Source organism: Macrotis lagotis, chromosome 1 (genome assembly GCF_037893015.1).
Source record: "Macrotis lagotis isolate mMagLag1 chromosome 1, bilby.v1.9.chrom.fasta, whole genome shotgun sequence".
In the NCBI taxonomy this organism is placed as follows: Eukaryota; Metazoa; Chordata; class Mammalia; order Peramelemorphia; family Peramelidae; genus Macrotis; species Macrotis lagotis.
Window position 1 is genome coordinate 120,423,944 of NC_133658.1, and position 20,319 is coordinate 120,444,262.

Consider the following 20,319-nt stretch of genomic DNA (forward strand, 5'->3'; position numbering starts at 1 on the left):
GGAAGATGATAGAATTGAACTTTATCTCCATGGTCCCTTCCAGTTCTAAAATTGTATTGTCATTTAGTATTTTTGGTTATCACATGAAGTCTTCCTCTTTATGAATATTGCTTACTTGGATAGCAGATACAAATGACTAGGAAATGGATGAAAGGAGGAAATATTTCCTAATCTTTGCCTTCCCATCTCCTCCATAGATTTAGACATGGAAGGTGTCTTAAGAGGTGATTGAATCCAATGCATTTGTTTTACAGAGAGTAAACTGAGGCTGAGATATAGTAAGTGATTTGATAAAGCTAATAAAGTATGAGACTGGATTTGAATTCAGGTCCTCCTTACTCCAGGTTTGGTGCCTTCAGTACTACACCACCTTGAAGCTTCAAAATGGTCTATATACATGACCTTATCTGATTCTTACCACAGATACCCTATAAGTGAAGTACTATCCCCATTGACAGATGAGAAAGCTGGGGCTCAGAGAAATTAAATGACTTGCCCATAGTCACATAGCTCATAAGTATCCAAGGCAGGAATTAAACTCAGTCTTCCTGGCTTGAAGTCCAGCATGCTAAGCCATGCTGTCAGCTTCCTATATTTGAATATAGATTCTTTAAGTTGAGTACTTCAATCCTTATAAGTAAGAAATATTTATAACAATCTCATTTGATCTGAACTAAAACTTAAGAAAGTGGATGTGTTTTTTTAAACCACAAGGCAGTTTTACTAATAAGTATTCTAAGACCTCAAGGGGGAAAATATATAACAAAGAGATACACTGACTTATAACAAAAAATTGAAAAGTTTAAAAAAGATAAAACTTTCATAGTAGAGTTGAATCATAAAACCTTTACAATACTTGGTAAAACATGTGGAACAACTCATTTAAGGATACAGAATTGGTCAGTATTAACTTTGACTAGAGAAATCAGGATCTAGAAAGCATAAATCTTGCCTAAACTTGCATGGGAAGATAGAGGCTGAGAATTAATATTTCTTGGACCTGTGCAGAGATCAGTAGGGCACAGCCTTCTAAGCACAAAGTTCAAAGTAGTGAGAATTGTGATTTGCATATTTTCTAGAGTAAAGATTAGAAACCAAAAAAATCAAAGAAAAGTCAAAAAATTGTTTTTAATTCTTTGTACCTAAATTTAGGAATCATGGACCCCATACAAACATTTTTGGTCTTGTTATAGAAGCAGTTCCAAGATTATTATCAAACCAATATTAAAAGTCCTTATGCTTGCTCACAATTGAATATTTAGATGTTTAGTAGCTTTTCTCATAATTCCATGTTAAAGTAATGAACAGTCAAATGAAAATACAGAGGGGAATGCTTTACTTGTGATTCCCTAAAATAAAAAGGCACTTGGCCCATATCTTTCCCCCCTAAGCAGAGGACAAACTTGGCAGCAGTTTAAACAAAAAATATGTCTCTGATTTAGCAATCTCTTTTAATTTTCTCTGTATTTAATCTTTTTTTTCATGATACTTATGTGTGTCCTACTGTCAGAAGAACTAATAAAAATCATTATAAGTGGAGCAGTAGTAAGATATGGAAAAGGAAACAAAAATCCAGTACACCCTAGGGGGAAAAAAGTACAATTACAGAAGCAACCACATAGAAAAGCTAGTCTTAAAAAATTTAATCCCTTCTATGTAGCTGCTTCTAGAATGCTTTATACTAAAGGCAGAATTATACTACTACATTAGGGAAAATAAATTAATACCCCCAAAGTCCCATATTTTCAGACTTTGTAAAGTTGAACATCCCAAGGCCTCTGCACAGGATGTATATGGAATGAACTTGAAAGAAGAATTACAATTTCTTGTCATTCACCTTTTTATAGTCGGGTCTTCTAGGAGGGAGGTGAGAGAATAAATTTTGACTGAGAAATATGAAAAATAAGGAAAGCATCTATTTCTATGTGGAGGTGCATGGCGGGTAAGGCAAATCTATAGATGGTTATCCTCATGATCTTACCTTCCTTCCTCTACTAGCCAATATCTTCTCCATTCTGGAGAATCCCACTAAATCAGAGTTTCTGGATAACTGAGATAAAGAATTTCAAACAGATTTTTCACAGCTTCCTAAATCAAAATGTAAATATAAGTCCAAATGTTATTTGTACTTTCTTACTTGAAAAATAACTTGACTCATTCAATATGAAGTCACTTGGAATACACCAACATTGAGTCATTCAGAAAAAGTATTCAACGGAAGACCAAATTATAGCAACATATATTAATACTTCAAAACCTTTAAGGATACTTTGGTTTTCATAGCCTTTAAAACTAATCAATTAAAAGTTTCACGTTAAAAATAAAACTCTAAATCTGGAAAATATCCCGATTCAGTATTCCAAAGTACCTGAATAAATAATAAGCCAATTCAAAGTTTCTTATGTCCTTTTTTTTTTGGCAGAGGAGGGGGGAGGAAGGGGAGATTATAGAGTGAGTAGGTGGATGGACAGCAAAGACTGTCATTCATTCTATTCTTTACTAGGTGAAAGTTTCCAGGAATCATTTTGTATAGAACTACAGAGGTTATAAAGGAAAAAATGAAAACTCATATTTATATGGTACTTTAAAGATTATAGGTCACTTTTTCCCATAGTACTTTATCCTTGGAGTTAGGCAATATGAATGTGTTAGTATCCCCATTTTACAGATAAGGAAAGAAGAATGTGTTAGGTTAAATAATTTGTTCCTGATTACAGAGCTAGTAAATATCTAAAAGGAGACTTGAACCCAGATGTTCTGACTCCAAGTTCAGGATTCTATCACACGATTAAGTGACAGAATTGTTTTCTATTTGCTTATTTTCATGTATATACTTTTTCGTTATTAGAACTATTTTACTTTTTATGCTTGCATTTCCAAGATTTTGCACTAAGGAGGCACTTAATAAAATCCATGTTCAACTGAATGGGAATTGAGAGTCAAGAGATCATGGTGCTATTATTATCCTACCATATGATATATCTGAATAACCCTCAATTTGTTAACTGGTGAAATGATAGTCACCGTACCTACCATATAGATCCACTGGAAAAAAAATTAAATGAAAGATGTGAAATTTGAAAAAAAAGTACTATACTTAAAGACTAATAATTTATAGTTATCAAATTAGTGTTTTGAAATAGCTTTCCTTTTGAAATTTGGAAGTGAAAATTAATTTAAAATATATGGTGATAATATTTTGATTTTTTTATAGTTTTTTATGGTCTTTGCTGCTTATATCATTTAATTCTTTGTCACAAGTCTGAATGAGGTAAGATTATCTTCTTTTACCTGTTTCCTAAGTAGTATAAATGAGATACAGTAAAGAATATAATTATATTATATTATTAAATAAGTACTACAAATGTATATATGTAATTCCATTACCTGATGACAACAGAAGAATCATTCCATAATAATAATTCTGAAATTGGTTTCCAGTTAAAAGTATCCTTGGCTGACAGGCTACTTATTTGCATTTTTTAGTCCTTTAAAACTCAAAAGTTTCCTTTGTGCTAGAAACACAACTAAGTTAAATTAAAAATTGACCACACATGTGATCATCCTTTTCACAAAAGAGAAGAGAAAGGGTGACATATTAAAAGGTATCAATGAGGAAGGGCTTTCCACAATGCTCCATTATAATGCTTAAAAAGAAAACAAGAATCAATTATGTAAACAATGACTGGGGAAGGTAGGTGTTTTTTCTTCCTAGAATGGAATGAAAAAGGGAAGAAAAAAATAGATAATGATATTAAAGAATACTTTAATTAAGACATATGACCACTGAACTATGCAATTAATTTTGAAATGTATAAAAGTGAAAACTGTCAATTGATCACCTGAGCAAGTGGTGGAAGAACCTCCTTGCGTATTTGCTGATTGGGTCTCTATATTCCAATATAGTTGTATCGGAGAGGGGTCTTGTTGGAGCATAGAAGGATCCAAGGCTTGCCTCAAGCTGTGCTGTGGAGTTCAAACAGAGACAGCACTGAGACAAGTGAAGCTGCTTCAATTACAAGCGAGCACTCATGTTTGCAGTCAGTCAGGTTTTGCCGACTTAGATGAAATATGAGCTTGTTGCAGGAAAGATGAAATTAAAATATGACAGCTGGTACAAAAACAAACCTGTGTATAAACTTTCACTTAAGGCTAAGCTGACAATGACTCTGATCAACAAAAAGCTGTCAAAAGTGAAGAAATCCATAATGAACCAACCTCTCACCGCAAATGGGTAATTAAAACAGTGACTCATCAAAGTAACACAGTTTGAACAAGTTTTTCCAGTAAAATCAACTCACAAACTTGACATTTGCTCTCTTTAACCAAAGGGAGGAAAAATTCCCTTTCTTGACAGGGGAGTGGAATCAGTACATTGTGCACTAATGCTTAAGTGAACAAATGAATACAAGTATTAGAAACAGCACCACAATTATGTGTAGGCAGAGTAGGTGTAGGCATATGGCTTACACAGTGTGATTTCAAGGGCATGAAGTCCTGCCCATATGATCTGTTGACAAAAGACTGAAATCCAACTAGAATGTTCTATTCGTTTAGACTATGGTTCCAGACTCTATTAAAATGTTAACATCCTCCCAGCTCATTTATTGAAGTTTCTATCAGTCACTTATGTTTTAGTGTGAATGAAGTTTCTGTGGACAGATTATCATGGGTATTGGAGAAGCTCCATCAAACTATGAGCTCATTGAGGGTAGGGACTGTCTCTGTTTTCTTTTTGTATTCCCAGTGGTTACTTAGGATAGTGCCTGGCACCCAGTAGGTGCTTAATAAATGTTTACTCAAGTTGAAGTTAAGGTAGTGATGGGGGCAGCAGGGATGGACAGTGAAGAACTGGGAGGTCAGTGAAAGGTCAAAGCCATGATTTTTCCATGAATTAGAATGATTCAATTTAGCATTTAGTGAAAATCTAAGCACAGTAATGTTTTTAGTTCATCATATCTGAAAGCACTGCTGTGTACTTGGCCAAAATGTTGGTAAATTAAGTTTCTCATTATCTCACTTTTAAAGTGTAAGATAAGCTGAATTTGAAGGGTATTTTCTTTCAAAGCAGCAGTCCATTTAGATTAAAATGAAATATCATAATGTTATTGCAAAAACAAGCTGGATCCTCTTTCCATTTCTTGTTTTCTTGACAATATGTTTTGTGCATCTGATATGTTCCAACATTCAAGGAAGACAAGTAACCATCAGCACAGTTATAGATTCATTAGATAGCCCAGCTTGATACTGAAAGCAGAAAGGAAGATCTCAAAGATAACTATAACATTATTATAAATAAAAGGGCTCACTGGGGTTCCTTAATAAAAGGAAAACATTACCATGGCAAATTGGTTAGATATGGAATAAATCTTGGATGGAAAAGAATTCTGAATTTTTTAGAAACATGTCTGTCAGATCCATGGGGGGAAAAAACCAACATAACCACCTATTTATAATGTGCATATTTTCCATATACCAATTTCATGTAAGTTTTGTATTTTTAAGATATCTTTAAACTGCATATTAGTAATTGCCCCTGAAATTTACACTCAGGAGCTAGTCATTCTTTGTTCTCCCTCCTGAGGCTAATCCTTCCTCCTCAAACCAAATTTGGGGCTTGGCAATGAAAGGTCCATATAGCAGCAAAGATCTTTGGGAGCTTCACCACTCAAAGGTATACATCTGATCCTAGAGTGTGCCCACCTGCTGATATCAGAAATATTATATTCATAATTAGCAGCAAAGTGGAAGAGAAAAAGACCTGAGTTCAAAGCCCAGCCTGGGCACTTAATAGCTGATTGACAAATCCCTTAATCTCTCAGATTCTCAGTTTCTTTATCTATAAAATTAAGGGGTTGGACAAGAGAAACTCAAAGGTTCCTACCAGCTTTTACTAGCTGTGTGAGCTTGAGCAAGTAATTTAACCTAAGCCTTTGTTTCCTCATCTTTCAAATAGGGATAACAGTCCCAACACTACCTTACCTCACAGGGTGGTTTTGAGGAAAGCTTTGTCTAACTATATGATACCATGTAAATGAGAACTGTCATTCATTAGCTCCTAACATATTCTTTTTAAGTGGAGAGAAATATTGGAAGTAGTCTGAACTGGTTGGATCACTGCCACAGATCAAGTTGAGCAAACGCCCATGGTGTAGTCTAACCAGGGCAGTGGGCTGTTGTCACTTTCTTTTGGCTCCATAAATGACTCCAGTTAAGGTCCCCTTCATGAGTACAGACAAATGCCCCTTTGCAATTCAAGGTGATCCAACCTTGCTATGAGTGAAAAATAGAACAACACCAAGCCAAAGCTGTGGGAGTATCTAAAATTGCTCCAAGATCATATGCCAAAGGCTATTAAATGAGCACCTTCTGTGATATAGACCACTCCACAGTAATGGAAAGGGTACCAGCTTTGTAGAGAAATCAACTGATTTCTTGCCCTAGTTATGCCTCTTAAGATCTGCATCAGCTTGAGTAAATCATTTCCCCTCCCCTATTCTCAGATGATTCAACTGATTAACACTATTTTTATTTTTTTTAAATGCAACTGTGTACTTTACATTAATTGAGAACTAACAACAAAGGAGGAGGCATTGAACATGGTAAAGCAGAAAACATGTTAGATTTTGAGTCAGAGAAAGTGGATTAAAATCTTGGGTTTGTAGCTCTCTGTATACCTGGGCAATAGCAATTACCAATATTAATAGCATTTATAGAATGTTTTTAGCTTTGTAAAATGCTTTACAGACCTTATTTTTATCATTAAGCCTCCAATAACCCTGGGAGGAAGAAGTTATTATTATTCCAATATTTTTATAGAGAAGGAAGATGAGGATAAGTGACTTGTCAAGGGTCCCACATCTAGGAAATGGTCAAATTGTTTTGACTATGCAAAAGACGACACTTGGCTTCATTTCTTTCTTAACCTGCCTAAATCACCAATGGGTGTTGTCACAGTCAAATTAAACCTGTTAAAGATCTTAACTTAAAAAGGCCAAAGTCTCCCATTGTATTCTGGCACATCTCCAGTATTCTTATTCATATTTGGCCACTGGATCCAGAGGCTCCAAAGAAAGTGAGGCTTGTGACTTTGCACAGCCCTCCCTCACCTAAATCCAATTCACTTGTATGTCATGATATCATATCCCTGCTCTCAAGGTCCTCTTTGAGAATGAAGGACAAATAACAGCTAGGAACTGAGTGAAGCTAGATTGGAACTGAGTGAAGCTAGATTTAAACTCAGGTTTTTTCGAAACCTGGTCCAGAGCTCTTTCATCTACCATGTTGCCTGGCTGTCCAGATCTCTGCTCTTCATATCTAAAATGAAGAAGCTGGATCAAATGACCACTAAGGACTTAACTAGTCCTAAATCTAGGATTCTGGGTTCACTAGGATTCTTTCACAGAAAAGAATATTGCAATATTTAGCAAGTATCTTAAAGATAATTAAAGAGTCTTAAAATTGTTTGCTTTATGTACTGGTTTTTGTGAGGATCAAAAAGAACTGATTAAAAATTGTACATATACATGTATATTTAGAAAGTTCGAATGGACTCAAAACAGGGCTATTATGTTAACTCTTTTTTTTCAAGGCAAATGGGGTTAAGTGGCTTGCCCAAGGCCACACAGCTAGGTAATTATTAAGTGTCTGAGGTCGGATTTGAACCCAGGTACTCCTGACTCCAGGGCTGGTGCTTTATCCACTATGCCACCTAGCCGCCCCACTATGTTAACTCTTAAATTTAATATACTACTAAAATTTAAAATGCCACAAGTTTCATAAACAGTGCTCTTATTTGCTAGTGTATTTAATTTTGTAATAAACTAGAAGACTGAAAAACTAAACAAGAAAACAGGATTGGGGCAGTTATGTGGTGCAGTAGATAAGAGTACTTGCCCTGGAATCAGCAGATTGAATCCAGCTTTAGACTAGCTGTGTGTCGCTGGACAAGTCACTTAACCCTGATTTCCTCCAAAAACTGCGAACACCAGCAGCAGTAACAACAAAAAAGGAGATAGGATGAAAATTGTTTCAAAGATATGCTGTACTAATGAATTACAGTTTTACTCTAACCTTCTCTCTCTGGTGTTAGCCGCTGTCTAAGAAGATGGTTTACAATGGCACTCATGCTCACATAACACTGATGACCTGTGGTATTCCAATTCATGCTGTTTAGAACACTTATTGCTTCATGGATCTCATCATAACGAATATATTGATGGATAAGACTGACAAGATTCAACTGTCCTTTTGTGAAGATTCCTGCAACAGAAAAATTTAAATCAGATGTAGGAAAAAGTAGGAAATAATGACAATCATGCATTTTAAAAACCTGGCCAATATGCTACCAAACATGTTTTACTCAGTGGACTTAAGGATAACTATTTTCCATAAATAAAAGCATTTTATTCTACCAATTTACTAATCACTTTCATGTCTTCTAAATTATATAATTAGCCAACTAATTGCTAAAAATAAAATAAAATCTAGCAAAACATCAGAGTATCATATCATAGGCAGAGAATTAATAACCTTAATGTATTGATAGATATTCTTATAAAAATATCAAACATGTCTCTTTAATCAAAGCTTTTTTCTAATTTCTTAAGAGTAAAATCCTTTTAAACACCTAATTATCATACTTTTTCTTTTTAAAATTAGCATAATATTTTCTAAAGTCATATGAACATTTCAGTATAATACCTATTTTGATAGACATCATGACTATATTTGCTTTTGCTTATCCTCTCAAACATATGGAAATTGACTCTAATGGAGAGCCATTTAAAAAAAATCTCTCTTAACGCATAGGGAACTGATAAACCAACTTAGGATAAAGAACGAAAAGGACTGGTGCTTGTGCTGGATAGGAGAGTGATCACTGATAACAGAGGGGGGCAGAAAAATTCAACTTATTTGAATTCTTTGCTGAAGAACATCATTTTGGGGCTAGAAAGGAAAAAATAAAAATATCTGATAGCAACTTGAAAGCTAAGATAAATACAGAGATAGAAAGAGAAAATAATCCACATCAGTTTTCAAATTAACTGGGACAAAATAAAATAATTAAATTATTGCCTTAACAATAAACCCTTATACTTTTCAATCTTTAAAAATTTTTGATATGTATTATATCCTTTAGTTGTAATCATTTGTTTTATACAATTTGGCACTGAGTTCACAAAATATTGACACATTTAATTCATCATGAAATGATATTTTTATCACATTAGAAAATAAATCATATTTCTGATTAAACAGTTCATTTTTTCTTGAGTATAGCTCATCAATTTTCAGGGTTTTAAACAGGTAAATTCCAAGGGAAATGAGGCATGTTTATTTCCATCTTGGTTAACTTTCTTAACTTTTCATAATTTGTGCCATACAGGAAGGCCATGTTGCATGAAACATTTGATCTCCATTTGGGAATTCCTATAAAACCAGGGAAATTACTACTTTTCAGCATATCAATATTTTTATTAGATATAATTAATACCTCCAGGCCCACTGAAAATAAAAAGAATTGTTCAAACATATTTTGGGATGAATATTTTAAGGTCTGAAGAGCGGATCATGTCTTAGGCGCTCTCTCATAAATCTTTGAAACTAAGGACTTTAACTAAATTTTTGAGAGACAGAATCCACAGAGGGACCCAGTGAGGCAGTTCTCCTACTCAAGGTAACCTGGAAAAGAGCAGAAAGGCTCTGCTCCCCGGGGTTGGAGGGGCAGCCCACCAGAGGGGTGGCCTACCAGAGTAAATATTTTAAGGTCTGATGGAGATATTCATATATTATATGCTCTTCTGAACTTCTGACAATGGTTTTGATATACCTTTCAGTTCTTTCTTCAATTAAAAATGACCATTTTCCAATCTTTAATACTTTAATCTTTGTATTGTGTTGACCATGATAAGTTGTTGTTTCTTGAAGGAAGTGGTTAGCAGTCTTTTAAGGGGGGGGAAAACTGGTCTTTTCACTGTTCTTCCAATTTCAAACTTTATTGTAAAGAAGTTAATAACAACCATACCACATGCCTGTTCCCTCTGAAGATCTTTGCTTTTATTTTTTAAAGGAGATTAATTAGGCTGTTTTGCAGTTTGTTAACTTTTAGGTACATTTTAACACTTCAACTGTACTTTCCTTTGTGCTTCAATGCAACTTATTTGGTTTCAATGTGGGTTTGAATAATTCTTAGAACTAATGACTTTCATACCAACAGCCTTTCCAAGATCTTACAGTTACTGAAGTGTTAAAATTTAAAGTTAAATTTTTTGCAGACTTCCTTGAAGTGATATCTATTCTTAAAAGTCAGAGAACTAAAGACATTACATATGAAAGCAATTAAAAATATGGGTATATCACAATCCCCATTGTTGACAGAATCAATTAAATTGGGAAAAGTGAATAAATCCAATTTTGTCTGCTTAAATTTGGATACTATCAGGCTGTCTAGTGTTAGCAGAAGCATATATATGTGACTTACAAAATGAAACCATGTCAAAATTATTGATTATCTAAAGCATTTCAGACATGATGCTCCTGAAGAGTCCTCGATGACTTCAGGATTAAGTGTATAACAGGTTATAGGGGAGAAAAATGGCTATATGATCATTAAAGTGCTGACAGTGTTATGCAAAAGACCATGGAAAATGAGAGATGCCACAGGTGGTTTTTTAAAATATTAAAAGTTTTGATATTTCAGTCATGTCTGACTATTTGTTACCTCACTTGGTGTTTTCTTAGCAAAAATAATGGAGTGATTTGCCATTTCCTTTTCCAGCTCATTTTACAAATGAGGAAACTAAGACAGGTAAGGGACTTGCCCAGGGTCACACAGCTAGTAAGTGTCTGTGGTCAGATCTGAACTCAGGAAAAAGAGTCTTTTTAATTCCAGGTCCAGAGCTTTATGTCATCAATCTATTCCTAGTTTTGATGGAAGAGACAATTTTCATTTTTGTCTTTGTATTCTCAGCAACTAGCACAATTTTCTTTACATTGCACATACTTAATAAATGTTTCTTGAACTGAATTGAACTAATGGGGTCCAAATAAAAGAGGTTTCTTACATTTAGTTTGGATCCTGTATTTTCTACTATAGTAGTCCTTCAATGGTTTTCCCCAAAAGGCCTATTTTTCTTCAAATTTCACAAGGCATTTTGCTTACATATCACTTTTTCCATTCAACTGAGATATATTTTATAACATTTGCAAAACATGTCACCAATAAATAACACATCAAGCAGCAATGATGCCAACAAGGAAGAAAAAAGGGATCGGCTGAAAAAGGCTAACATAGATGCACAGGAAACTCATTAGCAAACCCAGTTTTTTTAAAAAAGATATGGAAAGTGCTCAAAAGAAGAATGACAAACTATTAACTAAATGAAAGACAGGCCCATATGAGTAATATTTTATAAAATAAATGAACATTAAAATACACAACACTGAGCTTTCATTTCACACTTATCAAATTGGCAAAGATAAACTTAAAAAGTCTGATGTAATGGACAAATTAGAGAAGCAAGGAAGAAATCACTTGTTAGATTAATAGGTGGGTAAAAGTTCATGACAAAACAAGGAATAGAAAAGATACTAGAAGGGAAAATGAACACTTTTGATTAGATAAAAACTAGAAAGTTTTTGCACAAACAAAACCAATGAAGCTAAAGTTAGAAGAGAAGAAAGTAAATGAGGAAAAAAAAATCTTTGTAACAAGTTAGTCTATGATCTTGGAGAAAATATGGAGCCACTGGAGTTTTCTAATTTGAGAGGATGACATTATCAGACTTGTGGTTTAGGGATATGACTTTCACATCCGAATGTAGGATAAAGAAGAATAAAGAGAACCTTGTGGCAAGCAAATTACTTATAGTCTATTCTACCAGTTCATGTATGACATGATAAGAACCGACTTTTATCATGTTAAGAGGAAAGAAGGGGGCAAATGCAAGAGTTGGTATGAAGGTAAAATTGCCAGACTATGACAACAGATTGGATATTGGGAGTGAGAGCGAGGAGTCAAGGATAATAGCTAAGTTGGAAATGTGACAGGAAAAATCATAGTGCCCTCAACAGTGATAGGAAAGTTAGGAAGAAAGGAAGAGTTTGAGGAGGGGAAAATAATGACTTCAGTTTTAGATATGCTTAGTTTAAGATATCTATAGGACATCTAGTTAGAGAGATGTTCAATAGGCATTTAGAGATGGGAGGCTAGAGGTCAACAGAGAGGTGAGGAGTAGAAATGATTCTTGAATCCATAGGAATTGATGAAATCATGAAGTGAAACAGTATAGGGGATCAAAAGAGTCCAGGACAGAGCCTCATGAGACACTCAGTGGGTATAATCTAAATGAATATACAGCAAGGAGACTAAGATGTATAATCATCTTATAGGTAGGAGGAAAACAAGACAGTATTTCATGAAAACCTTAAGAGAAGAGATTATTAAGAAGGAGGTGATTAACAAAATAAATGTGATATAGAGGCCAAGAAGGATGAAAAGTCTATTAGACTTGGAAATTAAGAGATCAATGGTAACTGGATGAAATATAGAGAATTAAGAAGGCAGTGAAAAGAAAGTAAATGGAAGCACCTCCATTTCAAGGAGTTTGACTGCAAAAAGGAAGAGAAATATGGGATCTAGTTAGGATGGATGAACCAAGTGAGGGTTTTTTGATGATGGAGGAGACATGGGCATGCCTGAAGGGAAGCTGTCAGAAGACAGAGATTGAAAATAAAGTGTGGGAGAAGAGGAGACTCTTCACAAATAGCCTCAATTCTTTTTTGGTAAAATTTGAGGCAAGCTTCTCAGTTAAGATGGCACTGAGAGTGGAACTGTGGAGGTTTGGGGAGAGATGAAAAGGTTTGGAAGGGCCATTGCATTGAGTGGGATTGTGAATAAATTTGGTTATTATTCAGTCATTCAGTTGTGTCTGATTCTTTGTGACAACATGAACCATAGTATGCCATGTTCTTCTGTCCTCTACTATCTCCTGAAGTTTGTCTAAGTTTATGTCCATTATTTCCATGACAATATTTATTCATCCCATCTTCTGATTTCATATACTTCTTTTGCCTTCAGTCTTTCCCTGCATTAGAGTCTCTTCCAGTGATTTCTGTCTTCTCATGTGGTCAAAGTATTTAACCTCCGAATTCACTATTTGTCTTTCCAATGAACAGTTAATTTATTTAAATATTGATTTGATCTCTGTGCTTTCCAAGGAACTCTCAAAAAATCTTTAGCACCATGATTCAAAAGTGTCAATTCTGTGGTGCTCAATTTTCCTTATAGTGCAATTCTCACAGTCATACATTACTACTGAATAACCATAGCTTTGACTATATGGACCTTTGTCAGCAAGGTGATGTCTCTGCATTTTAGTATGCTATCCAGATTTGCCATAATTTTCCTTCCAAGGAGCAAGCATCTTTTAATTTTATGACTTCAGTTCACCATCTGCAATGATCTTTGAGCCCAAGAATATAAAAATCTGATATTGCTTCCATTTCTTCTCCCTCTATTTGCCAGGAAGTAATAGGAACAGATGCCCTGATCTTCTTTTTGTTCATATTAAGCTTCAAGCCAGCTTTTACACTCTCCTCTTTCACCCTCATCAAGAGGCTTCTTAATTTTTCTTCACCTTCTGCCATCACATTGGTATCATCTGTATTTCTGAGATTGTTGATATTTCTCCTGGCACCCTTAATTCTGGCTTTGATTCATCCAGCTTGGCATTTTGCATGAATAAATTATTGTGTTGTTGTTGTTGTTGAGTTCTTTCAGTCATGTCCAACTTTTGTGACCCCATTTGGAATTTTCTTGGCAAGAGTATTGAAGGTTTGTCATTTTCTTCTCTAGTTCATTTTACAGATGAAGAAACTGAGACAGAGTTAAGTGACATGACCAGGGTCACCCAGCTAGAAAGTGTCTGAGAATGGATTTGAACTCATGAAGTGAATAAATCAGGGAGATGTAAAAAGATTGATTATAGTAGTGAGGTTTCAGCTGAAGATATATAACATAAATTTGCAGTTGATTCAGCCACATGCTTTTGTTATTTTCTCCATCTTGATTCAGCAGTACATTGTAGTAGCAAAGACAGAATATGGCAGGAATGATCAAAAGTTGAAGTTTGGGGCGGCTTGGTGGTGCAGTGGATAAAGCACTAGCCTTGAAGTCAGTAGTGCCTGGGTTCAAATCCGACCTCAGACACTTAATAATTACCTAGCCATGTGGCCTTGGGGAAGCCACTTAACCCTTGAAAAATCTAAAAAAAAAAGCTGAAGTTTGATACAGTGAGATTAATAATAAAATTAGTGTAAGGGACTCAAGGGCAAAGGAATAAACTATTTTGTTTTGGGTATTGTGCTAGGTGCTTTTTACAAATATTTTCTCATTTGATCCTCACAATAACTTCCGGGCATAGGGCTATTATGATTTCAATTTTACAATAGAGGAAACTGAGGCCATCAGAGGTTAAGTGACTTGCTCAGCTTGGTGACACCAGCCCTGGAGTCAGGAGGACCTAGGTTCAAATCTGGTCTTAGACACTTAATAATTACCTAGCTGTGGCCTTGGGCAAGTCACTTGATCCCATTACCTTGCAAATAAAAAGTGACTTGCTCAGGACTACACAGCTAGTGTCTGAGGCCAAATTTAAACCTATTCCAGGCCCAGTTCTGTATCTACTGTGCTGCCCCAAAAGTATAGAGTTGAACTTGTATAAAGATGGAGAACAGAGGAGAATAAAGCCAGTTTGGGATAATGACCTAGGAAAGAATTGAAGGTTCAAGGGACTGAAGGTTACAACATTTATGAAGAACAGGGTTCTTCATATATAGAGTCAGAGGTAGGACAACAATCGGTTTTGAGGACATTATGAAATTTAAGGTTCATGAAGATGGAATTGGTATATCTGTGAATGATGGCAAGATCAAGGACATGATCATCTTCATGTGGGGTTATGGTGGGGTGGAGGAATAGATCATAAGAAATGAATAAATTAAGGAACTGTGAGGTTAGCATGTGTGAGGGATTATTAATATGTATCTAGAAGTCTCCTTGTATGAGCAGTTGAGGAGGATGGAGAGACTGCAGGGGAGGAAATGAAGTAATTGAAAAAAAAAGTGTTATGTCCTGGAGGATGAGAGATAGTATCTATACAAATTTTGATATGGTGGTAGATATAGATGAATTGAGCTCCAAAGGAGGAGAGGTTTCTGAGTGATGGTGGTAGAGAGATTATTTACAAGTGGCAACGAGGAGGAAGGAATATTCCTTTCTGAGTCAGAGGGAATGAATGGAATTGTGGCCGGTGCTGGAAAGGGAGGCCAGGGAGCTTATGTCAGCATAAGAGAGCCAGATATCTGTGAAAGCCAGTAGATGGAAGGAGTAGGAAAGGGAAAGATTTAAGATGAAAGTGAAAATTTGTTGTCCATGGAGTAGGTATTCTAGAGAAATAGTGTAAGGAGAGGGAAGTGTTAGCATGTCCTCCTTTATCTTTCTTACCAATAGAATATAAGCTATTTGAGGACAGAGACTGTTTTGTTGTTGTCTTTTTCTTTTTGTATTTCTAGAACTCAGCACAATATCTGAAACACTATTTTGTTCCAGAACTGTGATTTTGTTGGCATAGGGAGCTTAGTGTGAAGAAAATCCCTCCATTAATACAGATTAACAACTGTTCTACAACTTATAGTTTTAGAGTTGCCTGGGGGCATTGACAAGATAAATGACTTGCCTAAGAATCACTTAACTGGTATGTGTCAGAAATAGGACTTAAACTCAGGACTTTCTGACTTTGAGGCTAGCTCTCAATACATTGCAGCCAAGCTGCCTGGCACACAGTGGTTGCTTATTGAATCAAAGTGAAGTTAAAAAATAATGAATACCACAAGAAAAATACTGCATATAAAAACAAATTACACAAGAAATGGCTCTTTCCACTAATGCACTGCTGTTAAGAATTATGAATTGATTCAACCACTTTGTAGAGCAATTTGGAACTAAGCCCAAATATTTATAACAGCCCTTTTTGTGGCAAAGATGTGGAAATTGAGGGGATATTCATCAATAGGGGAATGGCTGAACAATTTGTGGTATATGATTGTGATGGGATACTACTGTGATATAAGAAATGGTGAACTAGATGCTCTCAGAAAAACCTGAATAGGCTTACTTGAACTGATGCAAAATGAAATGAGTAGAATCAGGAGAGTCTGTGAATGATCCACAACCACTCTGAAGGACTTATGATGAAAAATGGTAGTCATCCTCAGAGAATAACTGTGGGAGTCTGAATATAGATTGAATATAGATATAATTAAATAAAAAATCAAGAGATGGTTCTTTCCTAAAGAGTTCTAAGAAAACAGTCATGCTAAGTAATTCTTAATGGGACCCAAAATAAATAGATAAAATTAGGGTTGAATTGCCCTCATCTAAACTTCTCAGGCTATTTTAAAATATCCCAAGTGCAAAAAGCTATTTGTTCTAAAGGTTTGCTGTCTAATTTGATCACTCAGACCCATGGCCCTTTTCTAATCCAAGTATTTATTCTTTTTTTTTTTTAGGTTTTTGTAAGGCAAATGGGGTTAAGTGGCTTGGCCAAGGCCACACAGCTAGGTAATTATTAAGTGTCTGAGACTGGATTTGAACCCAGGTACTCCTGACTCCAAGGCCGGTGCTTTATCCACTATGCCACCTAGCCGCCCCCCAGGTATTTATTCTTAAGGAGAATATAGTTCATTTAACTTGGTTACTATTGTTGTGACATCATCTATTGCAAGTGATACACTCTACTTGGGTAGCTCTCATCAGTGGGAATGATCCCTCCAACAGTACACAATATGGTCCATTCATATAATTCTATGTAACTCTTCTTCAATTACTGTTCTCCATAGATGTCTACCCAAGATTCTGGGGGCTTCTTCTAAGAAAGTTAATCATATGTTGGGACCAATGCCTTATTCCCTTTAGGGTTTTTTGTTTGTTTGCTCTAAAATAATCATCATAATCAAGGGGCAAATTGAAAACAAATCAATCTCAAGGGAAGTTGGAAAAAAATGTTAAGTATTTGTCTAAAGTTGTATGTACTCCCACTTACAAATCAGTTATGCTATTAAGGATAGCTAAAATGTCACACTTAAAACTTTAGAAAGCTTATTTCAGTCTTTTTTGTTATAGTTACTATTGTTTCTTAATCTCTCTGCTCTGTGTACTTGTAGATAACACAAAACTGAGAGGGACAGTTGAGAAGAATTGAGATTCAAAAAGATTTTGGCACATTACAACTAGATCTCATCTAATGAGATGAAATTTAGAACAAAAGAGTATCTGAGGACTGGATCAGTGATTTCCTTAGTACAGGGAGTTCCTGGTAATGAAACTTTCTCAACCAAAGCAATTAAGTACTGTCTCTGTCTTTTCTGATCTTAAAGAATAGCCTTGGGGGCAGTTTGGTGGAGCAATGGATAGAGCACTGGTCCTGGAGTCAGGAGGACCTGAGTTCAAATGTGATCACAGACATGTAATAATTGCCTAGCTGTGTAACCTTGGGCAAGTCACTTAACCCTAATGCCTTAAATAAATTAAAAAAAAAAACATTAAAAAAGATAATTGCCTTGCAGACTGAGTGATATAACTCAGAGTCATACAACTACTATGTTTCAGAGAGGGGGCTTGAATCCAGGTTTTCCTAGCTTTGAAAAGAACTCTCTATCTACCATGTCAGCTCTCAATAACAATAGGATGATATCTGAAAGGATAAATGAGAAATCTTACATTTGGTTTGAGGTGGGGTAAGGAAGGAGGATTTCTATAGTGTCTATGTGGCAGGCATTATACCAGGAGCTTGGCAAATATTATCTTTTGGTGCTCACAACAAACTTAGGAAGGTGAGTGGTATTATAATTATCATTTTACACTTGAAAAAATGGAGGTAAATAGAGGTCAAGTGATTTACTCAGGGTTACACAATCAGTAAATTTCTGAGACTAGATGGTAACTCAGGTCTTTCTGACTCCAGGTCTACCACCTTATCGTCTGTGTCACACAGTTGCCTCTAATTGGGAGTGAAAAACTCAATTATACAGATACAAAATGAGAAACACCTAATGAGATGATAGAGAATGTAAAAAGAAATTGCAGGTTTTAGTGAACTCTATACATGAGCTAAATTATATCAAGGTAGCAAGAAAACTTAATGAGATCTTATACTACATCAACTGATGTACAGAAGTGGGATATGATAGTCCTATTATATACTGAATGTTGATCAGATCATATATCTCATACAAGTGCCACATTTTAAAAAAAAGTGTATTGATACTGCAGGGGCAAAAGGGGAAGGAGCTGATCCCAAAGAGCAACACTGCCACCCATGGATAGCATTCAAAGAAGGGGAACTGCTATAAATAGAGAATAGCATTAGTATGGGAATCCCATTGTGCCCACCTCCCCAGGCAGCATATGGCAGGTGGCTTGGATGTTGAGTAGGGTGTATATAATTCTAGCTCAGGTCATGGGCCCTGACCCTCTCAGTGACTCACTTATATCGAGTTTTTAGACCAAGAGCTGACATAATACTAATTTAGGAAGCTTCAATTACCAGTGAGGGAAGGCAGTGGAATAACATGGTCTGGTTCATTAAAATGAGGGTATTTTCTAAACTGCAAAAAAGAAATGAGGAGTACTTAGAATGATAGCTTGCACATAATAGATACTTAATAAATACTTATTGAATGATTGATTGAATGAAAGGGCAGGGAGCCAAGAAACAACACTAACTGTGCCAAAAGTTAATGGCAGCTGAGAAGGTGGAGCTGCCTGCCAGGTCTTCTGGTCAGTTAATGGCAAAGCATATGTGCATTCTGGGAAGTAGGGCTGAACCAGTAAAACCAAGTTTCACCAGGCCAAAGGTACTCTAGACCATGTAGAGAGGAGACCAATCAGGGGGTGATAGGATTTAAATCCAAACTATATGGGGTTCTAGTAAAAGAATGTGGAATGTTGAACATAAAGGTTGTGACGGGTTGTTCCTGTGGAAGAGAAATCAAGCTTGCTTGGTCTCAAAAGATAAGATGAGGAGAAATAGAGAGACACTGGATGAAATTATTAACAATTACTGCTCTACAAAGTTAGAATGGGTCATCACCCTTGGGGCTGGTGAGTGACTCATCTTTGGAAGTCCTCAAGTAAGGGGTGGATGTGGTCAAAAGTTAGCTAGAAAGTAGTTTCCCAATTTAGGCTGGTGATGGACAACAAGATAGCTCTTAAGGTCCTTCTGATAGTGAGATACTATGATAAAGATAGTTATAATTGTTAAGTGAAAAGATTCCAAAGGCTTAATGATGCTAAACATTAAAACAACATGCTCTCCTTCATACATGAAGGCAACACTGCTGACTCTTTGGGAGTTACACATATTCTTGGGTTACTTTTTTCCCCCCAATAGTAATGATAATTTTTATTGAGAGTATCATTCACACTTTCACCTCAGCAAAATGAGACATCTGGTCATCTTTAAGGGTAGTGGCTTATAGCAATGAACCTGAATTTTTCTCTGTGGTGAAATCAAATGACATATGAGATTCAAAATCAAAGTCTTGGTTTAATTAGAACTTGACTCTACTATATTAATAACTGAAAAAAATTTCCCTTTTAAATTCTGGTCAATCACAGTAAATTGTAGGCCACACCTTTAATGTCAAATTTTCCAAAGGTTTGCACAATGAATACCTGAAACAAAAACACCCCACCTCATAAATATGCCCTGAGTAAAGTGTACATGCAACTACCTGTTTATGTTTGCAATGACTTAATTTATATATGAAAAATCCATATCAATGCCCAGATTTAGAAATAGGTTAGTACAAGAAAAGCAAGCATGTTTTTAGTTGCAACTAGAACAGATCCTAATACATGTTAGCTCTTTAGTTTTTATCAGTGTAACTTTTTGTGGAGAAAAAATGTTAGGTGTCAGATCTGATGTATTTACTATTCCAAGAAAGAAAAAATGACTAATCACAGTATGGTCATTATTAACCTTATTATTCCATGAAAACTGGCAAGAGAGAAAGATAACCATCAATGCAGAACTGCAGAATTTGACCTTTAAAAGATGCTGCAAGATAGGAACATTTCTCTAGCCTACAAAATTCATGATAGGAAAACAAATTTAAAATGATATATTTCAATTGGAGAGGTCACCATCTTCCCATCTGGGAGGCCTGATTTTCCTTGGATGTTAGGCTTTCAAGAGACCTTCTTGGGAAAAAGAGGTGACAGCCAACTCATTGCCTAATTGATTTAGGAATAGT

The 20,319-nt window shown here is 35.5% G+C and overlaps 1 protein-coding gene across 8 annotated transcripts in view; it reads right to left on the bottom strand.

Annotated features, from left to right (window-relative positions):
* WDPCP (WD repeat containing planar cell polarity effector) overlaps window positions 1-20,319 on the bottom strand; it is a 416,945-nt gene that overhangs the window by 167,946 nt on the left and 228,680 nt on the right. For all 8 annotated transcript variants that reach the window (XR_012472515.1, XM_074207107.1, XM_074207120.1 and 5 more), the window contains 2 exons: window positions 8,074-8,262; window positions 3,843-3,966 (listed from right to left, as the gene is read on the bottom strand). Coding sequence is in view for 7 of the 8 variants with exons in the window: in XM_074207107.1 (XP_074063208.1) it covers window positions 3,843-3,966; window positions 8,074-8,262 (313 nt within the window). In the remaining variant the exon portion in view is untranslated. The remainder of the gene's footprint in view (window positions 1-3,842; window positions 3,967-8,073; window positions 8,263-20,319) is intronic.